Source organism: Ostrinia nubilalis, chromosome 14 (genome assembly GCF_963855985.1).
Source record: "Ostrinia nubilalis chromosome 14, ilOstNubi1.1, whole genome shotgun sequence".
Lineage (NCBI taxonomy): Eukaryota > Metazoa > Arthropoda > Insecta > Lepidoptera > Crambidae > Ostrinia > Ostrinia nubilalis.
In genome coordinates this window covers 3,492,766-3,515,101 of record NC_087101.1, presented here as the reverse complement: position 1 = coordinate 3,515,101, position 22,336 = coordinate 3,492,766, and the positions used below count along the sequence as shown (strand labels likewise).

Genomic DNA, 22,336 nt, shown 5'->3' with positions numbered 1-22,336 from the left:
GCGCCTTTTTGTAGCGATGCAGGCGCGCTTAGTAGCGCGTTGGCATCGCTTCTGTAGTGCGTTGCAAATGCGACTAACGCGCGTTATTAGCGATCGCGATGCTGTCGCGCGTTTCGTAAAGTCGCAGTGGGCGAGGGCGCTTATGAAAGCCCAATGACTTTACCAATAAAAATTGTTATAACATACACAATAAAGCTATATCTAAATGTGTTTCAATTTCCAGAAAGCTCCAGAAACTTAAAGGCTATCACGAAATCTATTCTTAGTCAAAAGCGGCTATTCTGACCTTGATAATGTCAGGAGCCAGCACAGTTCAGAACCCATTACTTAATGCCGACCTAAATAGATAACTATTGTGCTTAACCACTGGGAAAGGGCCTTATAGCGAAATAATTTAATCATATCGTAACCAGTCTTTTCGCTTACAATCTAGGGAACAGTGATTTAGATTATAGATGCAAACGTGCGTTTGATTTTCGGTGGATTTTTGTAGATATTTATCTAATATGTACAGACACTTATGTACTATCGGCAACAGTGTTAACTACCCATTGCCGGTCATGTCATCTCGTTCTATCGTAAAGAATCACCATTTGATGAGAGCGAGAGCAAAAACGGAAATGGATAGTTAACAGTGTGGCCGTGTGTAATGTAATGTAAAAAATAATGTCAAATTATCTTATGAAGAAAGAAGTTGTACTTGTTGTAGTAGCACACATAAAGTAGGCAGTGTATAGTGTCGCTTTTTGATTACAGAATTGCTTTACAGTGTGAAACTACTATACGCATTTTTAAGTAAGTAACCGGTATAATGAAGTAATATTACGTCATCATACCGGATTTTACTGGGTGGCGCAAAAGTACTGGCACTAAAGAAAATACTTTCTTTTTTTTTATATGACATTTTCTGTCATTTTTTTGTTGAAAATTGTGTAGTGAACAAATGTAAAATACACTGAAAATAAACATGGACCGTTTTACTCCCCAAGAACGTGGAATAATTGTGTCAATGTTCTTACGGACGCTTTTCCAGGCCGAGTTATCTCTCGTTTTGGCGATTTGCCTTGGCTTGCAAGATCACCCGATCTGACCAGTCCAGACTTCTTTCTTTGGGGTTTTTTGAAATCTCGGGTGTATGTGAACAAGCCACAGACTCTCGCAGCTCTAAAAGAAAACATTCGTCAAGAAATAACGAACATATCGCAGGAAGTGTTACGGCAAGTTATGCAAAATGTCATAAATAGGGCTCAAATGTGTATCAACTCTGGAGGTCACCATTTAAAAGACATCATCTTTAAATCCTAATGGTACGAAATTTAATGGCACAAATATACATTTAAAAAAACCTAAATCTAGTTTTCTAATTTAGAAAAAATGTTATAGCTGAACCAAATAGGGTCTTTACTTTTGCGCCACCCAGTATAAGGTGCAGAAAAAGATTGGTGTTATTGTTCTTGACAAATCTCAAGTTGAGACTCGAAATATTGCTGCAAAAGATTCAGAAGCTATTTTGAAATAGTATTGAGGTCATAACTAAGCCCATAACTCGAGCTGAAAAGTTTTACAACGATGATTGATTAAATTCTAAGATTGAGCCCAATACCAGCTTTGATTCAAGTTTTAGTACTCTCCTTGTTTTAGAGAAAATAAATTATAGCTCCTTAAGCGTGCTGTAATAGTAGTTTTGACTGATTTTGTTGTAAATAGGAAAATCACTTTAAAATAATCGCATAAGTTACTTACTTTTGGCATCTATAATAAAAATCAAAGTTAACTCAGCAGACGAAGTATAAAAGTTTAACTTACAAAATTCTAAACCTACTTATAACAACACACACACTAAACCTAACGTGACTATTAATGTTAAACTTGACAAAACGCTACAGCTCGACCCAGGCTGCCAATAGCTTTCATCTTTCGATGACAGCATTAAAGAATCTTCTTTATTCTGTACCAATTCACTCGGACACGGCAAAGTTTCGATTGGCACGTCAAATATCGAGATTTGGCTCTTCACAACTGGTTGAGCAGTCGTTTCTTTGAACGCCTGACTCGTTTCTTCATAAAAGGTTTCATAATTAGGATCTTGGGGTGCGTTGTTAGTGACGAGCTCGTACAAACTTTTTGGGACATCAAAGTTGACGTCATTTGGGGATCTGTCGACTTTTTCGAGAACACACGTGACGTCATCTAATGCTGCTCGGAGTATTTCGCTTTTTGATTCGTTTCTTAGCATCTGGATCCAGGACAAGCGACAGTCGCAGCTTAGTTTGTTGCCTGTAACAGAAACATTAGTATGTAAAGCGCCACTCGGAATCAGCTTAGCTGTAATGTGAGTTTGGGGAGGGCTTATTTGTAGCTAGAACAATGACGATAAATAATACTATCTAATACAATAAGTAAATTATATCTCAGACTACGGCTTTCAGTTTGTACAAGGTAAGATTTATGTTAATTAGGAGATTCTTGCTCTAGTCTAGGCTTTGTGAAAACAGATTATGTTTGTGTTTTGTGTGAAAATAATTAACAAAATGTAAAACATATTTTATGTATCCCTGCCAGCCAATGGATGCTATAAGTTTTTATTTTTAAAATAATCAACCCTTAGATTTTATTTATAGCGAATAAAAGTCGCTTTAGTTCTTAGATTGAAAATTAACCCTAGATGAAAAATGCATTAATTTTTTACATAGCAAACTATTTGAAATGTTTTTATTTTGGCTTTTTAATAACGAAATTATCCAAAAAATAGTAGTAGCCCAAATGCGTAAACATAATTATACTTTAAACCATTCATTAGTCAATTCAATTACACGACTATTTAAAACTGTTTAAGCTAATGAAGTAGAACTAAAACTTTCCCAGCCGTTTTCTTCAAATCATCGTCTAATTACATCACTGCTGCCATTCAAAAGCTCCCTGGAGCCAGTCAATGCTAACGAAAATATAATAACAGTCGTTTGCTTGTTGATTTTTAATAAAACATTTTTCATTCTACCCAAATCGAGTTATAAGGCCATTGTTGACTTGCGAAAGGGAGCTGTTACACTCATTAATTGTCTTTAATGTGTGAAGGGAGCTCTGGTAGGGGATTAGGCCCTGTAGGGAGAACCTTTGTTTGCACAAAATATAGTTATTTATCTTCCCATGAGTGCTCTCTAAATACATGGAAGCGTGCGCTATTTACTCCTAAATAATATGTTGGACTCAATAGGGAATTCTGGCAAATATGATTATAATGGGACAAGTACGTCCTTCAAAATGTACAATGTTTTGGCCACCTTGATTTTAAAAAGAACCCCTTGGTTACATTGTTATTTTGATACGGTATTCAAATTCAAATACAATCAGAGCACAATTATACACGCTGTTTTATGTCAAAATACAAATTAGAGAATTTGAGACTGAAGGGTGCTGTTAAAATAGGAATCTAATAAAACCGTCAACTTACCACTCAAGTAAAGAACGGACGTCTTCATTTTCAAGTTTTCAATTATCGGCTTAACGTTTTCGTACGTAAAGTACTCTAACTCGTTGTTCCTCAAATCTAATAACTCAAGTCCTCGAACACCTTCCAAAAGGCCTTCATTAATCGACTTCAATTTATTTCCAGTCATTGATAATTTCTGCAACAATACAAGCCCATCGAAGGCTCTTTCAGACAAAAATTTCAATTCGTTATTGTCCAATAGCAGCTCATTCAAATTCCACAATTCAGTGAACGTCAAGTCTCCGATCATTGCCAACTTGTTGGACCTCAAATCCAATCTCGTCAGATTAGCCAAGCCTCTAAAAGTATCTCTCGTCAATATCGTAATTGAATTCGCCTCTAGTATCAGATCGTTGAGTACAGTCAGATGTTCAAAACAAGCGTCGTGTGCCAGATTAATGCTGTTAAACGACAAATCGAGATTTCTGAGTGAGGGTAAATCGACGAATACGTCCCTCTGAATCTCGGTCACTTTATTCTCTTTTATAGTCAAGTTTACGAGGGCCGGGAGATTTGTGAACGCCGAAAAGTCCAATGCCGTTATTTTGTTGTTCATTAATGTTATCTCTCGCACTGTGGACATGTTTGAGAATGTTCTTTTCTCTATTTTGTCGAGTGTGGCGTAATGGATGAAGAGTTTTTGCAGTCGTTTCATTCTGTGGATCACTTGGAGAGGGATGAATTTGAGTGCGCCGTCGGAGCGAACGTTGAATGTGAGCCGTTCTAAATGAGGTTGGGAACTGAAGCTAGACCAAATAGGATCAGTTTCGTCAATTCCCCCGTTGAAAACCCAGCAGTCAGCTCGAGTTGCGGTCCTCACTTCGGTGTTTTCGCAATAGCAGTGCACCTTAGACTCCCTGTCCGTTATTTCGCATATATTGTCCTTTATCTGCGTCGAGTGGAAACGTCTCTCAGTTTTATCTCTGCGTTTTTCATTTAGTCGGCTTTCAGTGTAGGATATTTGCACTGAAGTCAGGGCCAGAGCTAGAAGCAAATATTGGACTACGGTCTCCATGTCCCCTTCCTTTCAGTAACCTGGAACAAACAAAAAAAAACATTTTAGCGAGATTGCCTTTAGTAATTACTGTGGCGTAAAATTGTGGTAAAGTTTAAAACCTGAATTTGAGTTTCAAATGTGTGTAAAAGATTTCAAATTCAAGTTACTTTGAACACTGTTTAAAATTGTATGTTTGAACAACATTAAACAGTTACGCTAAGTTGTTATAGCTACAGTAAACTGGACTTTTTAGTAGTATTACTATTTTAAGCTGTAGGTATTTCAGGGTAAGTTAATATTATTTAGTTGCACCTACTAGACTTGCAGCTATGTTTTATTTTACTTGCCACTACTATCATAGGTGCAATATTGTTTCCAAGGGTATGTCTTAGATAAACATGTACACGTATACACGTAGTGTCACCTTTATAATTAATTTTGATATGAGGGGTGGACACTGGATATCCCAACTGTCACTCATATTCATGCCCCACGGCCATTAACGGTTTTCAATATCAATTTCAATATAATGCACGTGCTATTAATGTCCTTAACTGCCGTAAAATTACATAATTTTAGAAATTTTGATAGTAATTTGTTTATAATTTTGGGTTACGGTTTAAATTGGTGTTTTATTCGTTATGCAATTGAAATTATTAAAAAAATGATATTTAACTGATGGCTTTCAGTAGAATTAAAATATGAATATTGCTTTATCTATTGTTGGTGCTTTTATTTAATTTGGAAATAATCTATTTATTAAAAATACATAGGTATTTAATGTTTTTGAGCAGCTTCAATAAAAAGAAAAGGTACCCAATACGTTGTTTCATTCTTCCTCATTTCCCAAAACAAAGACCTGTCGAACTAATTCCTCCTTAAAACATTCTTTGCTTAATTAAAAAAAGACGAGCCTTGAAAATGCAATACCTAATAACCGTTTGAGCGAAACAAAAGAGTCGGAACACTCTTCTGTCCTCTTCTGCTTAATTACAAGCTGTTCAAGTAAAAAAGAGACGCCTAACGTTTTTAATTAACGTCAATGGTGCCGATATGAAACTTTGCTTTTGTTTCTTAAGTCTTTCCGCAGTGTCAAAAGTGAGGAATTGTTGAGACGTGACTTTTTGTTGGTACTTTATTCTTAATTCTTGGGAACACAGTGGAGTGGAAATCAGTAAGGTTTTTACAACGTCAAGTATTTTTAAATACAGTAGAAACGAGAGCACTAAGGTAAATAATGGGACATTAAATGGTGTGGGGCAAGGGTAAGGTGGCGTGGGGTAAGGGTAAGGTGGCGTGGGGTAAGGGTTTGGCCAATTTTCAGTAGAATAACTTTAAGTATCAAAAAAAAGCTATAGTAAAAGTGTCTTGCAATGTAGAGTCAACAGCATCGTTAAATCTATATTTTGTTGAAAAATAGCACATAATAGGTACAACATACAGTATAAAACATTTGTTAAGCTGGATGTTCTGGATATCGTCTATTCATAAGGTAAACAAAAGATTATTTCTAAGCCTTGTAAAAATATAAATTCCTTGAAATTCCATGCTAGACAATGTTGATATCTTTCTTGTTATTTTAAAACAGTTTCTATTTTGCTAAATACTAACAAGAACTATCATGGAGATTTTCTTATCAGAAAATAAAGAAATGTAGTAAAGTCTTAGGGCTTAAAATTAGAACTAGGGTTCGCTTCTGTAATATTATTATGATTTCTTTTTCTAGTTCTTTTGGAATTACATTGATGAGATTAATAAATGAAGAAAATGTTTTTGTACCTAAATATCAGTTTTTCAAAGATCATGAGAAAAAGAGGTGAACCAATATTTTTTTGAAATAATATGGGGTCTGTGATACAAAATGTGTAACATTTATTTGGGTTCAGATGGTTTTATTTACATCCAGATAATGCCTTTACAAATTTTTAAGGCTAGAATGTTAATGTCATCACCTTTCTTATCATTTTCAAAGGTCAAAAGTCCACAGTGCCTTAGATAAAGATGATAATGTGACTATAAACGCAACGTTAACGGCAAGTTGACACGTTTTTGTGAAGAAATGTACGATTGTCGAGAGAATCGCCGTCGCACGTCCCTAATGCGGTGTTAAAATAATACGAGCGGCGATGCGTAGCCCCTACCTAATGTCGGTCCGTTTGCTAGTGATGTTTGAAATATCGATAAGCAAGATTTTATTTATTTACTAGCGGCCGCCCTCGACTTCGTACGCGTGGATCCAGTTTTACCCCCTTAGGGGTGGAGTTTCGTAAAATCCTTTCTTAGCGGATGCCTACGTCATAACATCGACCTGCATGCCAAATTTCAACCCGATCCGTCCAGTGGTTTGGGCTGTGCGTTGATAGATCACTATGTCAGTCAGTGGGTCAGTCAGTCAGTCACCTTTGAGTTTTATATTACTTATTTATTTGTATGAATGGTAGATGCAATTCAATAGAATTCAATGAGCTTACTCAGATAGGTAAACAATATATTTACCTCAACTGATAGTTTTATATCTTAATCTAGAGTACCGACTGACTGACTGAAAACACTGGTTTTTCATGACTTTTTCAGAGCTTGACCAAAGGTGCACAATTTTAACTAGATTACTACTAAACTGATTAAAAATTATATGTTTTCAATGGACCATCTAGTTGAATTCTTTACAATCTTTTTGTGTAGGTCATCTTTGTCCCATCACTAGAAGAAACCCGGCGTTTCACTCAACATAGGACGAAATAAACGTTTGTACGTGAGATTTTATCACTGATATTGTTCCGAAACTTTACGTGTTTAGTTAGGGTCGAAATGAACGATTATGTGGCGGTTCCACGGAATTTTTGGGACTGGCAACATTATCTTATATTGTTGTTTCCTAAACTTTGAATGTAAAATGAAATGAGAAACAATTTAGGAGTAAATAAAATCAATTAGAAAAACGTGAGCTAATAAAGTCTTATAAACATTTAATTGGAGACAAGCTTTTGTAAGTTGAACAAGTATCCATTAGCAACGATTCTTTCAATTATTCATTCTAATGTCGTACAATTAGCCAGGTTTGGTTCAGTGCACATTATAGACAATTAATTAGTGCTCTACCTAATACAGTACCTAATACAGGTCGTGGTTCGTTCGTTCGTTTCAGCCAAATGACGTCCACTGCTGGACAAAGGCCTCCCCCAAGGTTTTCCACAATTAACGGTCCTGCGCTGCCCGCGTCCAGGCTCTTCCTGCGACCTATACCAGATCGTCGGTCCACCTAGTAGAAGGCCTGCCCACGCTACGTCCTCCAGCCCGTGGTCGCCACTCGAGAACTTTTCTGCCCCAACGGCCATCGTCTCTACGAGCTATGTGCCCCACCCACTGCCACTTGATTTTAGCAATTCTGCGAGCTATGTCGGTTACTTTGGTTCTCCTGCGGATCTCCTCATGTCAGGTCGTCGTAGCCTAATCGAATCTAGACTTAGTTTGTATGTATCGGATACTTAAAAAAATCATGGTGTAAAAATCGTTGTTTGTCCTTTTATAGGGAATAAAATAAGTAAACACCTGAGTTTCCAAGAACTCGAAAAATGGAAAGATCTTATTCCTCAACATCAAAATATAGGACAAAAATACGGCTTTCATTAATTTCTATGCTGATATTGTGTTACTCGTAAGCGAAATTATTCCGAGACAGTTATTTGTTATTTGAAGCCCAGAACCGAGCGTGGGACGCCATTTTGTTAAAGAAAACCTTCTTACCAAATGGGTTTACTAAAGTAAATAATATTTTCGTAGAATATAAGTAGATGAAGTTGTAGACTTTTAAATTACGTATTACTCGTAATTATGTTGTAGTATTAAAACTTTTGATCTTGAAATTACCTACACTGATTTTAACCTTTAGTGGAAAACTTATTGCTGTTCAATGATTTTCCACAAGCTCTGAAATAAGTTCGTATTTTTTGCATCATAATTTCAGCCACAAAAAGTCCCTCCAATGATTTCCAGATTGACAGTGGCCTGCATTCTGCCTTCCTGCAACTTTTATGAAGTCATCTTATTTCATTTGTTCCTAAAAACCTAAGTTTTGAAGAACTTAGGTCTGTTTTTAGTGAGCGAGCACTCATCATCATCATCATCATCATCATTTCAGCCATAGGACGTCCACTGCTGAACATAGGCCTCCCCCAATGCCTTCCATGTTGATCGATTGGTAGCGGCCTGCGTCCAGCGCTTCCCTGCTACCTTTACGATGTCGTCGGTCTACGTTGTAGGTGGACGTCTCACGCTGCGTTTTCCGGTACGCGGCCTCCATTCCAGAACCTTTCTGCCCCATCGGCCGTCAGTTCTGCGTACTATGTGCCATGCCCATTGCCACTTCAGCTTGCTGACATAGCCCGACGGATAGAGCGAGCACTATTATTGAGAAAAAAAAAGAATTCGATTGTTTGTCAAAAATAACATTCTACGTGGAAGTCAACTTTATCAATGTGTCAGGTTGAAGTAACTGGTTATTCCCAAATACATTTTGGAACCTTTCATAAAGCACGTAGCTGCCTTTTTTCGTTTGTATTATCAAAAATACAAAGTGACGATTTCGCAATAATAGAAAACCTTAACCTACCTGCTATTATTTGTACCTGCTTAAGCTGAAGTGTCCCTTATTTTTTGTCACGGATTCCCAAATTGATGTAACGTTTTTGCATTCCTCGAGTTGTAACTTATAATTATTTCCTGCGGTCTTTTTGATGGACAGTGAATATTGTGGGTTTGTGAATGCCCAGTTTTTTAATGTTATCCGGTTAAACTAATATAACGGCTTTGTATAATGTGTTTTAAATAAACGTAGAAGTAAATCGGTTTGTATATCGAGATTAGTATCAAGAAGTAGAGGCTATACCTATGTCTTATTGTATGCTCCCGAGTACGTTATGGCCTCATACTGAGCAGAGACCAATTTGGTACAACAATTTCATTATTTTTGCTTTATATTGTCAATGTGTATCATTCTATTTTTAATACCAAATAAATATTTTTTCTTTCTTTCTTTCTTTTTTATTGCCAGATAAGGAAAGAGAGCAGGATGTTTCATAAAACAAACAATTCAATATTATCATTTAACAAAAACGCCGCACTTTTTGATTATTTATTGTTGGCACTTGAAAGTTTATTAAAATGATGCTATAACAGCACTTCAATTGTTTACGATAAGGGTGAAATATAAATATAAGTTTTTACAACTAACTAAACTCAATAATAATAAGTACTAAGCACAAATAGTGCCCTTTTGTAAATCCCTAACAAAGCTTTACTACGTGCTCTCGAATATCTTCTTAGATTACATTACAAAGGCGTTACATACAAAAGAATGTTAGATAACGGCACGTCAAGGTAAACTGTAGGTTCTAAAACAGTTGTAATAGGGATGAATTTGCAATAAAAATTGATAATCTGTTGTAGGTTACCTGTGGTGCCCACCCACCCTATCACGCGCCGAACTTCTGTCACCTGTCCTTTTTTGTCACGGACGCAAACTGTTTGCTTACCTGCGCTAGCGCATGGCCCTGTCCAAATTATGTGCAGCATTTTACTGGATTTTGTTAAAGTTTACTAGCCACGTGACCATGCGCCACGTGTATAGCGGATCAAACACTATCAATAATAATGATCCCATCAAAAACAATACTTGTCAAAAAAACCAAGTCTCGCAACTCAGTTGTTCTACGGTAAAAAGTTGTGAGATCCATGTAATACCAAGTCCAGGCCAGGAAATCTTTAACGTTTTACATAAATTATTGACTTGGCCATCGCACTAAATAATTTAATTTACACGTGTTTTCATGCGATGGCCAAGTCAATATATTTATGTAAAACGTTAAAGATTTCCTGGCCTGGACTTGGTATTACATGGATCTCACAACTTTTTACCGTAGAACAACTGAGTTGCGAGACTTGGTTTTTTTGACAAGTATTGTTTTTGATGGGATCTCATTTCTTTTTGTATTTTGTAGACAGCAGTTATGTATCTAGAAAACTGGACCGAAATTGAAAAATTTTACTCGACTTGGCGGTTGCACTACCGTGCCCCCAAATATTTTAGTTTTTCCTTGATTCATACACCAAACACTACTTATATTCCAAATTTGAAGCTTCTAGGTCTGCTAGAAGTGCCTTAGAATTTTGATGATCGGTGAGTCAGTGAGTCAGTCAGTGAGTGACAAAATTAAGTAACTTTGACCCGTTATAATTCTTAAACTACTGGTTCAAATTGAATGAAATTTTAAATATACCGTGTCTTTACAATGCCTGCATAGCTAATGAAAATTCAGCCTTCTAGTTTTATCCACAACGAAGTTACAGGCGGTCGAAAATGGCCTGAATTGCTTCGAGAAAAGGATGGTACGGCCGTGCCGCTTTTTTGCTCGACTTGGTGGGGGCACTGCCGTGCCCCCAGATATCAATTTTACTGACATTTCTTCCTTCGGTAATGAAATTATAAATCTCCTTAAATACTTACATTTGTATGCTTTGTCATATTATAACCGTAATTCCTTCATTACAACCACCACACTGTCAGTAGGAATAAAATTCAAATATAATAAGTACTTTTTTTTTCTTTTTTATGTGACAGGAGGCAAACGAGCAGACGGAATACAAATACGTAATGTTTTTACAGAGTTGGTCCACTTTTAACTAACAACATTAAAGAAAACATTTATAATAACTTTATATTAAGATATCACGGTATCAGCTTGTGCCGTAGTCCTTATAACAAAGTTTTAATACATAAGACATAAATAGGTAACGTACTCGTATTAGGGTCATTCTTTTGATGGAAGAAACACTACAAGTACCTACTACGAGTTTAAGTGGCACACTTGTTAATTTCTTGAGCATTGATTTGTTTGGAAAGGTACTCGTGAGTTCCCTTTTGACTATTATTACATAATATTTCTCAATTTAATATTAGAGTAGTAGTATTACAGAAGCAAAATACATTTATGAAGAATCTTATAATGTTCAAATCTAAACCAATATCAATTCACATTTAATGCCATCACAGGCTTACAGCTTTACGTTCTAAATCGCCATCTTAAGAGTAAGCTAAAGAATTATGTAAATGAATGCGAAATGCTTAAGTATCACATCGCAACGTTATCAGATGTTGCTACGAAGGCGTGAAGGATGTTTTATCATTTACAAAATTAATGCAAAGTGAGTTTACGGATCTTCGGAGTCCGTCAAAGTTGCCACTTTAGATTTCGGGGAATGAATTATTAGCGTAGTGATGTTAATGTTGAGAATTACCCAAGTGCTCGAACGTTTAGTCAATGGGCTTAGAAATTGTGGACCGATGATAAACTTGGTGATAGCATACTAGCGCCCGTATTCACAAATATTACTATGAGGTCTCACAGTGCTCGTGGACGCACAGGGTGACACACGAACCAATCACAGAGCTCTATTCAACGCTGTGCGTTCGATTTGCTGCTTCACTTAAGCAAGCATCGTTTGTGAATACGGGCGTAGGTATTCTAAGAAATGCTCTATACCTACGCTTTAATCGGATCTATAGACGCCACTTTGAAGCAACTTCAGAATTAATGATTTTACTGACGTTTGACCTCACTTGAATAGAATACAGAATAGAATAATATAATTTATTTTATTTACTTATAGGTTTTGTTTTAGAATAGGTAGGTAAATTAGATTCCAATCAATATAACAAATGAACGATAAACGTTTTTCTCACATAATTTAAAATCCACGTTTTCATGGGTCCAAGCTATTATTTATTTGTGAATCGTATTCAATCACTTATTTTCTCAATATCGAAACCATAGGTTTGTTTGCTCTTACACCGTCATCACTAGTGAAAGTTTTCACTTTAACCATAGCTTTAACTAAGTGACTTGAACCAATTAGTTGGCAAGTATTTATGCGAGGTATGAGCCGTTGATATATGGCTCTTGTTGTCTCATAAATTTTATATGTATCTATACTCGTAGTTATATTTCATTCTATATAAATACTGTTATAACTAAGATCATAATGACCAAAAGTGTGGGCAAAATTTTTGCCTAGAATTAGGTATATTATATGAGTACCTAAAATAAGTGAACTGAATAATTATTATTGTAATGTATGCGTGGTTAAGTCAAAAAAAGTTTTGTGCTGTGTTGTTATGATATTTTATGCGTCACTCTCACAAGTTTTTTGGCACTTTTGGTCATTATTTATAACGTTATAGTTATAACATTATTTATAGAATGATTCTAAAAAGAAGACTTATAACAAATTAAGAGGACACATTTACATTAAAACTATTTTAAAACTAACAATAAAGTTTCAAAGCTGTTTTTACATCATTATACAGTACAAACAGCTTTTGCCGCGAAAGCTCTAAAAACGAAATGGTTTCGAATTCCTTTTGTATACTTACAAAACTGAAGTGGCAATTTGTTATATCTGAGAACTCAGTATTTTGAAGAGGAAAACTCAGCTACCACATTCACAGACCAAATCGTAGAATTGTGATCGTTTAGTTTTATGTTTAGTTAGTAAAACAGATTAAACAAATAGATTAGCTTAGTTTGTTTTTGTTTTGTCCAAAGTTTTAAGTATAATTGTGTTTGTACAGAGTATTAACTACGTAGTATTGGTAAAATGTTTTTGTTTGTACGTTAAAACCAAGGCAATGTTCAAATATTGGAACATTCCTTAACAAACAAAAATTTCAAACATATAGATATCTATTGAACAGGAAGCAAAATTATTTTGGAGGTACAATTCTTGACAAGGCTGTGGGCGAAATACATAACGTGGCTACTATTCTCTTTATATTGAGTCAATGAAAACTATAAATCAATAAGTTTCCTACTTGGTATATAAATATTTAACTGATTTTAATCTCCATTAATAATTGTTTTGTAATATGTTCAGCAGTGGACGTCCTGTGGCTGAAATGATGATGATGATGATGAATAATTGTTTTAATTAAATTCGGTCTTGTTAACCACCTGTGTACGTCCTTCAAATTTTCCTCATTAGTGTACGCGTCTAATGAGCCAATTTAAGGGTGGCACGTAACGATATAAAGATTTTCAAAACTATAGGTTTAAGAATTTCATAGTCGTACCTAAGTAGGTACAATAATTCTTGAAAAACTTAGTTCCAATTTTAATTACAATTCAGCACATAGTATACGTAAACAATCCTCGGTAGTGAATGAAAGAACTGCTGAAATTATTTGGAACAAAATAACTAAGAATGTATTTTTTTTATCCACGAAGCTCTTGGCCTGCATCTCACCTGATGGAAAGTGATGTTCAGGCTGAAAGTGGAAGCGAGCTTCACTTGGATTCCGCGAGTACAGAGGAACTTGCTATCTTACTTCAAGGCTGGCCAAACCTTGCCACTTCGTGGCCCGCCCAGGCATTTAAATTTGCCCGCTAGCGAGTTAGCCGGCGCGCGGTGGTATAAAAGGCCTTATGAATTTAGTACAGTTTTGCTTTGATTTTCAAAAAGCTGTGGCCCGGCATCGCCAAAATTGCCCAAAAAAAACATCGTAATAATGCTTTTACTTGAGTTTGAAACTATATTTTCAAAAGACGACGTGAGACTCTTAATTCCGAATTTCAGCTCCATCGATTGCTCGCTAATTCCTCGCCTCGCATATCAAATATCGGCATAATGTTATCAACTGTTACCGTCGGAGTTATAACAAGACCCTCAACTTCTGCCCGAGTTCCCACTTGTTGGAACTTTTCATAGGAATGTATTGGGGATAACAGAAATCCATAATTGCGCAGTCATTACTGGGAGTCCGAGATTTGCCTATTTCAGTATTCGTTTAGTTTGTGTTGGGTTATTAGGTATTAAGATTGATATTGAGCAATATGTGGAATACTTTGCTCGCAATAGATGAATCTAAAAGTTGATAGTGTTTATGTATTTGAAACTGAAACTTTTTTTTTATAAGTGTAGGTACAAATCTGTGCTATATTGGTGCATTATTTTTATTATAGGTCAGTTAGAAGCTTTGCCGAGATCTGTCAAAATAAGTTTAATTACAAAAGAATTCGCGAAATTGTTAATAACAACATTATAATAACGCTACAAAAATGTTATAATAAACGTACATCAACTAATTTACCACCAGTAGAATACGAATCTGCAACTTAGCTGTTTTTAGACGAAAACGACCGGCAAGTGGTCTGGAGTGGCCAACTTGCTCCATTTTGGAAATAATTAATTTCTGTCAAGTAACCAAACTACTGCAACAGCGCTTGATCGCTTATAAAGAATGTCGAAGTCGTACTAAAGTAAGGTGTACGGATGCAGTATGGTTAAGTTCAACATAGCAAGTCTTTTTTAATGCCACAATCGCGAAATCTTATGCGTAGTACGTATACATCGATGATATTTTGTATGTAAATAATTCAAAACAAAACTCTTTTTTTCTCTTAACTCCAGAGATAGATTTCAGTGCGCTTCGATTTACAAATTCGTATTGGCCTGAGGAACAAAATGCACTATGGTTTCATTCTGGGCAACACTTAGTCCAACTTCCATACATGGATTGGCACTGTCCTTTGTCAGTTAAAATTGTAATGATCCTGATGACCTCCCTCCTCCTCAGCGCTCCACCTCAAATACCATAAAGCAATTTTTAAAGATATTTTATGCTGACGGCGGCCACATGGGAATAAAATAACTCGAGAATTACCAATAACAGAGGTCGCAAAATCTTATAGCAATCTTGCCGGGCCGACTCATAAAGATGCGGGGAAAATATGAAATCAGTACGTAATACTTTGTAATAAGAGTTAGGTTCCCGAAAGTTGATTCCTGAGTTATCTATGCTCGTTCCAGTAGAAGATTTATTTTAAGACTTTCAATAAGTCGGTCTTGATAGATTACTGTCGTATTGCGGTCAGATCCGAATTGCTTATACAAAATAACGACTGTGTATAAATGTATAAACCTTACGGGAGAGGTCAGGTAGGCACGAGTATGATTTTGTTGCTGTATTACTATAGAGGTCTTAAATATTTTCAGTATGTTTATTTTGATATATGTGGTTCTGTCAGTGCAGGTGGAGAACAAAACAAGATAACTGAAATAGTTTTTATTTCATGAAAGTATTCAATACTAAACAAAGATAGACCACATGACAACATCCACTTTCTGATGTACAAAAATAAGGTACAACAACATCAGACAGAAATTTTATCTTTAACTTAAAGTCATGTTGTTATAGAATTACTAATCATTATATATTTGTATCAATAGCTTTGCATTGCATCCTACCTAACACAAATACAGTTCGCGACTGTGCGACGCGCGCCTGCAGTGAGTGTGCGAGCGCGACAGCAACATAATTACGAGCGAGCGATAAGGATGGGTAGCTTGGGGTCATTGGACAAAATTCTACGTGCTCACGGACCAGGCTTTAGTGGTTTAACTAAGTATTATCTAGTTTCTTCCATCATTCACGCTCCTCCTTTATTGCTTCTTTAAGGGAAATCAAATCTTTTTATTCCAATCTTGTGCATAAATGTCTCAAAATTAAAAACGTGCCTTTCCATCACGAAAGTAATCTCCAAATACGGCTGTGCCTTTAAAAAAAATGTGAAACCGCAAAAACGTCTCTCTCCGCGGTCTTCAAACACAATATTCTCATAAATTGTGTAAAAAAGTAAAAAACCGCCGTCTTATGAAAGGCGGGCGAAAAACGCCGGGGGATTTTCGTGTGATTTTTTGGAATTCATTGGAAGTCCCAAGATGGCTCAGAGTAATTAGTGTCGATCCTATTAGGGTACTTCGCGACTTAGCTACGGAGAAGGTAGAGGTGTAATTCTAATATCACAATGTCGAGTGATTTCAGAATAGTAACGATTAAAATGGATATTATCAGTCTACGTGTGTTACTATGTACTATAACGTATTTAATTTATGGGTATTTGATTTAGCTATTTTCCATGCTTAAGTGCCTAATGCCCGTATTCACAAACATTACTATGAGGTCTCACAGAGCGCGTGGACGCACAAGGTGACACACGAACCAATCACAGAGCTCTATTCAACGCTGTGTATTTGATCTGCTGCTTCATTTAAGCAAGCATCGTTTGTGAATACGGGCGTAATTATTATTTTACTTGACTGACATCTAAGTTAGAATCGTTAAAGTTAGGTAGTCAAACGAACTACAACAATTACTTATGTGGCACAAAATCCAAAACACAGTGAACTCAAATCACTGTCTTGTTAGTTTTTCCGGGAAATAAAAACCATAACTACGTTTACTTTTCTGTGTCAGTTCAGTTCAGTAGAATAACTTATTTTATAGGAAAAAACCCATTGGTTGGCAACTTGAAAGTATGTCAAACTAGCGGTCGCCCGCGACTTCGTACGCGTGGTTCCCGTTTTACCCCCTTAGGGGTGGAGTTTCGTAAAATCCTTTCTTAGCGGATGCCTACGTTATAACATCTGCCATGCCAAATTTCAGCCCGATTCGTCCCGTGGTTGGGCTGTGCGTTGATAGATCACTATGTCAGTCAGTCAGTCATCTTTGAGTTATATAAATTAAGAAAACCCACTGGTTGTCAATTTGAAAGAAAGTTAATGTTTATGTCAAATTGTTCCCTTTAACTTTTCTCTCATTTCAACAAGCATTGAAGCGCTCTTGACGAACCAACTCACCACGTACACACATTTACATACTTATTCCAGAATATTTATTTATTTTAGGGTTCCTTTTTAAAACAAAGTATTCGCTGAAACCCAAAACTGAAGGAATTCAATCGTGATGTGTCTTTGAGTTACATTTTAATTTATCAGTTATTCGTGGACATAGTACAAACTCTACTTAGGCTGAGGTTGCACCACCTAACTTTGACCGTAACTATAACGATAACCAGTGCTTTTTGTATGGATTTTGACAGATTTTTAGTTTTGTCAAAGTTAAAGTAAAATGGTGCATCCCAGTTTTAGGCTAACTCTATACAAAAATTGCATCTATTATCATTATAGTTCCGGTCAAAGTTAGGTGGTGTAGTAAGTCAGCCTAAAATACACAAAATTAATGTTGGTTTACACTTTCTGTGTGTACCTCTATATCTTTAAAAAATCGCTACAGAACCACAAGTCTGCTCGGTTCACTCTTGATCCGTTTTTGTTTCGATATTTCACTGCCTGTTAGCGGTCGTCGGAAAATAAATATTGTTATTGAGACAACAGAGAAATCACTAGACCATGAATACGGCTGTTTGTTTTTCGTATCGCGGGGTAAATTTGCAATAATTTAACTTGTGATCTATTTTTGTTGCTTAAAATAAACTTGTTGGCAATATGTTCAGTTGATTTGTGTATTGAAACAGGTAATAATTTGTAAATACCAAAAGTGATATGGTATTCAATAGTTTAAAAATTGGTAAAATGCACATCATAAAGAGATGTATGTTTGTTCAAGTTGACATAAAAAACAATTAAAAATATCTTTTAACAACGAATAATATTGACACCCAAACCAACTTTTTGTCCTAGCAATTTTAATAAATTTATCATTTTAGAAACTGAATCAGTTGTCTCTACATTTGGTCCATTTTGGTTACCTCATAGCGACGAAGCTGTATAAAGGCTAGTATTAACCTATACATAAAATGCCACCTGCGACTAAACATAAGCAATAAAGTCATGCCTATGCTCCTATTTGGAAAGTTTTCAAGCATGCTTTGAATTTCGGAAAGCAGCAACTGTCAATGACGTCACAAAGTCACAGTTTACAGTGCCTAATTCCAAAGTCACTACCACGCCGAAGTTTCAGTCACAAGTCCGGAAGTGACGTAATGAAAACCGGATAGCAACCAGTCGCGGCTGACAGTTAATCGGTACACAGACGTGTCAACGTCCGGTTTGAGTAGGCTAACGGGTTAACAGGGCAAATTAAAATTTCATTGATTAAAATATTAATTTTGTTGGACTACTGGTATAGGTTTGATTGAATTCTGATTTAGTTCAATGAACAGTGCTATATACAGCCTGATATTATAACTTTCTGTTACGGTATTAATATTACAAATTAATACCGTAACAGAAATAATCACAAACACCTCAAGCCTTCTTTGTGGTTTACTTTTGTACAAAAGTTGTCTTTTTCCTAGGTATCACCTATATTAATTAATATTGGTAAAGTCCAAACCTAACAGATTGACATAAGCTACTTTTTGTTCCTAATTGTAACAGTTTATGGACAAATCGTAAAGTTATAATCAATCTTCAACCCTAATGAGTATAACTATCTTTTTAACAGAGATTGTTACCTTTATTTCCAATTGTAACAAATTATAAGTTAACATACCTACACCAGCCACTGATTTATAACAACGAACAATTATTTCCTTGTTTAATCAACCGTTAGTTTATAACAATGAAGTAATTATTCCCCTTTATAACAATAACTTAGGGCTACCTCAGCGGACGTGTCAAAGCCATATCACAAATTAAGCGTCGACAATTTCTATGCGGATGTCGACGCTTACAATAACGCTATGCGGAAATCGAAGGCGTTACAATTGATGCGGTCAGCTTAACTCCTCACCCAATTTTAAACCTTACTCCTCTCTGATAAAGTCCACAAAGTAAAGCCTTTTGCTTTATATTCTTGGTGCATTTCACTGTTAGTGCATTTGACAGCGAAGCAACTATATTGGGCACGGCCACAAACTTATTTGATTCAGCGGACAGAAGGATTATTATGAGAAATAATGAAAATACGTGAATGGAATGCTTTTAAGAAATGGATAGAGATGCTTCTGAAATTCAGTTCTATTCTGAAATAAAAATGATGCTTTTTATGCAGGACAAGGCAGGTATTTGACCGCAATCGCACCTGGTGTTAAGTAAGATGCAGTCTAGGATGGAACATGTCTGCCCTGTAAGTGCCTATTTAAAGACGCCAGTTTCAAATTCAAAATGTATTAACAAGCCACAAGTAATAAAGCTGGAATTTATATTTCTTTCCAAGGTACAAAGATTCTTATGAGCTAAGTAAAATAGTTGATTTTGTTCTCAAATTTACATGCCAGCTGCGCTGGTGAGATAAGATGCACTTCTCTTTCAAGACCACTTTTGTTCCACACTATTTTTGTGAAATAATCTTTGAATAAATTTATTTTAACCGTAAAGAAGACAATATTTTATAGAATGTTATAATAGAAGTAATTATCCGTGATTTTGCCTTATAAATTGTCGGGAGTGCCTAAACCTCCCATTTCTCATTACATATTATGGAAATTCTCCAGAAATCCCTAAACACTCTTAGATAATTTCTAGAAATCTAGATAATATTTTATTCCAAGGCTAAAGTTAATTGCTTAAGTCACAATCATTATTACTACGAAATTGTTGACACAATTTTTATTATTACCTACGTTTTTATCGCCTTTGTATTATTAACTCAATAAAAAGATACGATTCTAATGATGATGATATTGTTTAATTTCTTTATACGAGTAATTGTAGTAAACTAGCTTTTGCCCGCGGCTTTCAGCGTGTAATTCAAAACGTAAATTATAGTCTTTATGTTATTCCGACGCATAAACAATACTACTGTAAAGTTTCATCAAAATCCGTTCAGTAGTTTTTGCGTGAAAGAGTAACAACAGATACAGACATCTACACAAATTTTCACCTTTATAATATTAGAGTGTTAAGCATAGAATTTTCTACCCAATAATACAATAAGCTCTTTATTGGGAAAGTTTTGCTTTTATTAAGAAAACAGTCATCATTTACAAACCATTTTGCAATAAACGAACGTTAACATATCTAAAAGAACTGTAAACATTGAGTTATCAGACAATTTAACCAAAAAGCATTACAAACACGCAATGCATTTGCCGAAAAAGCAAAAAGCCCTAAAAAATAACAAGCTTAATCTTAAGTGGTGTCTAGAGATTTGCGAAAGCTTTTAATTTATATTTACGTTTTCTCTAAATGTGCTTTTCCCGTGGTCCTTAAAAGCTCCTTCTTATATATTTATTTTAGATTATTTCCAATGGATTTTCATTTCATTTCATAATGCAATATACGCTAAAATAATTTACTTTTGTTAAATATTTTTGATTTGTGTCGCTGAATAAAATATTTCATTTTCATTTTCATTTTTTCATTTTAAATTTTCATTAGCAATGGATTATAAAACGCTAGACGCTTGTTTGAAATGATTATTCAATGTTTTAAATAATTAAATTATGGAAAATGCTTTACAATGAACTACCGACTCGGTCATTGTATTTATATTTATTTGGATATGAAACAATGATCTATGCAAAATAAACATTATGAAATGGCGTTACTGATAAAACCTACATACGTTAAATAATTCTGCGAATATTTAGATCAACCCAAATTGATGAAAACAAAAATTCGAAAATTTCAGAATAAGTATGATAAAATAATATCAATAATTTAAAATTACAACTAAATAAAAACAACCCACAAAAAAGGGGTCACTAACAACACTCAAACTGAAACTAAATCAATCTACGACTTCGCAAAGAAACAACAAAAACATTAACTCACCTACAATCCAAAGTCAGTTCACAAACACTTAACAACACTTCGAAAATTCCGACCGTAAGTTGGTAGAGTTCGAAACGCGCGCTCCCTTCGCACCGAACGCTCGATCACAACTGAGCTACCCCCGGCCTGTGCCACGAAATAGTGGGGAGTGATGCCCCAGACTTTAATAGGGGTATTTAAGAAGTGAATTGATGGCCAGTGTCCGTCGTAGGTAGTGATAATTGTGGTATATTGACAATGGGCGCGATGGACGTAGGAAACATTTGAAGGCAGTTTTAAAAATGTATTTTTAGTGTTCTGTGATTTTTTTGGAAGAACACGGTAATTAAAGACCACGAATGTATTTCAGTGATATATCGTTATTATGTGGGTTTCAGTTAGAGTATTTTTATACCTACCTCTATACTAAGTAATAATGTTTTTGAAACTACCACTTGTATTATTTGGAGTGCTATTTCAGTTCTTTTCGTGCATAAATATAAATAGGTAATAATTGTCGGTAGGATACCATGATGCAATAAACTCAATTTCCCCTCAAACTGTAAAGTTCGAATCTCATCCTATTTAATTACAATTTGCTTGATTGAAACACAATTACAGATTTGAGATGCGTCTTTGAAATCCGCTCATAATAGTGGCATTCTCGTGTTACGGATAACATTACCTTTGAAGGCTGTAACAATGGATTATCTCTGTAACCTTAGCATGATGGATTAAATCAATTAATTGATTGAATTCACGAGGCTAATACAATTTACAACATTCCAATTTCCTATGGCTTAATCAAATAAAAGCATGCGTGGTTTTGCGTTGTGGCATCGTCTGGAGCGTAACTTATGACTTCGAAAGAGGGTTCATTTTCGCCTGGCGTTTCCACCTCAATAGCATTAGAGGTGCCAGGTGGCAAAGTATGTGAGTCATCGTTTTTATGATTTTGGGGTGAACAGTATGAGGAAGCTATCCCGGTTTGAGTAAATATACGTTGTCGAATCGGGAAATTCACGCGAGGAAATGTTTTTGTAACACGGAAATGTTAAGACTTTTTGAAGGAACTCTTGAGTTAATCATAATCACGTTTTCGAGTCATATCATTGATATTGTCATGATTAGCTAGCTACCTCCACTTCAGTCCTTACTAGATTCAAACCATCCCAAAGAGGGCCAGAGAGAACGAGTATTGTAAATATTTTAATTACATTAGTAGGCATATAGAATAAAAGTATTGTTAGGTAATAAGGTTTCGTGGTACTTTTGGTTTACCTTTTACTTGTTTTAGC

General features: G+C 35.5%; 1 protein-coding gene across 1 annotated transcript; it reads right to left on the bottom strand.

The window, feature by feature from the left end:
* Nucleotides 1-1,751: 1,751 nt before the first annotated feature.
* Nucleotides 1,752-21,151, bottom strand: LOC135077807 (connectin-like). The gene is made up of 3 exons (XM_063972349.1): nt 21,060-21,151; nt 3,452-4,525; nt 1,752-2,277 (listed from the first exon to the last, which is right to left on the bottom strand). The coding sequence occupies exons 2-3, from the start codon at nt 4,503-4,505 to the stop codon at nt 1,823-1,825; spliced, it is 1,509 nt and encodes a 502-aa protein (XP_063828419.1). The 5' UTR covers nt 4,506-4,525; nt 21,060-21,151; the 3' UTR covers nt 1,752-1,822.
* Nucleotides 21,152-22,336: the final 1,185 nt, after the last annotated feature.

What these genes read in the sequence shown, in the direction of transcription:
- LOC135077807 (XM_063972349.1), bottom strand. Translation starts at nt 4,505, where the DNA reads ATGGAGACCGTAGTCCAATATTTGCTTCTAGCTCTGGCCCTGACTTCA. An exon ending in GTCCGTTCTTTACTTGAGTG is followed by an intron (nt 2,278 to 3,451) that starts GTAAGTTGACGG and finishes TTTCTGTTACAG; the next exon opens with GCAACAAACTAAGCTGCGAC.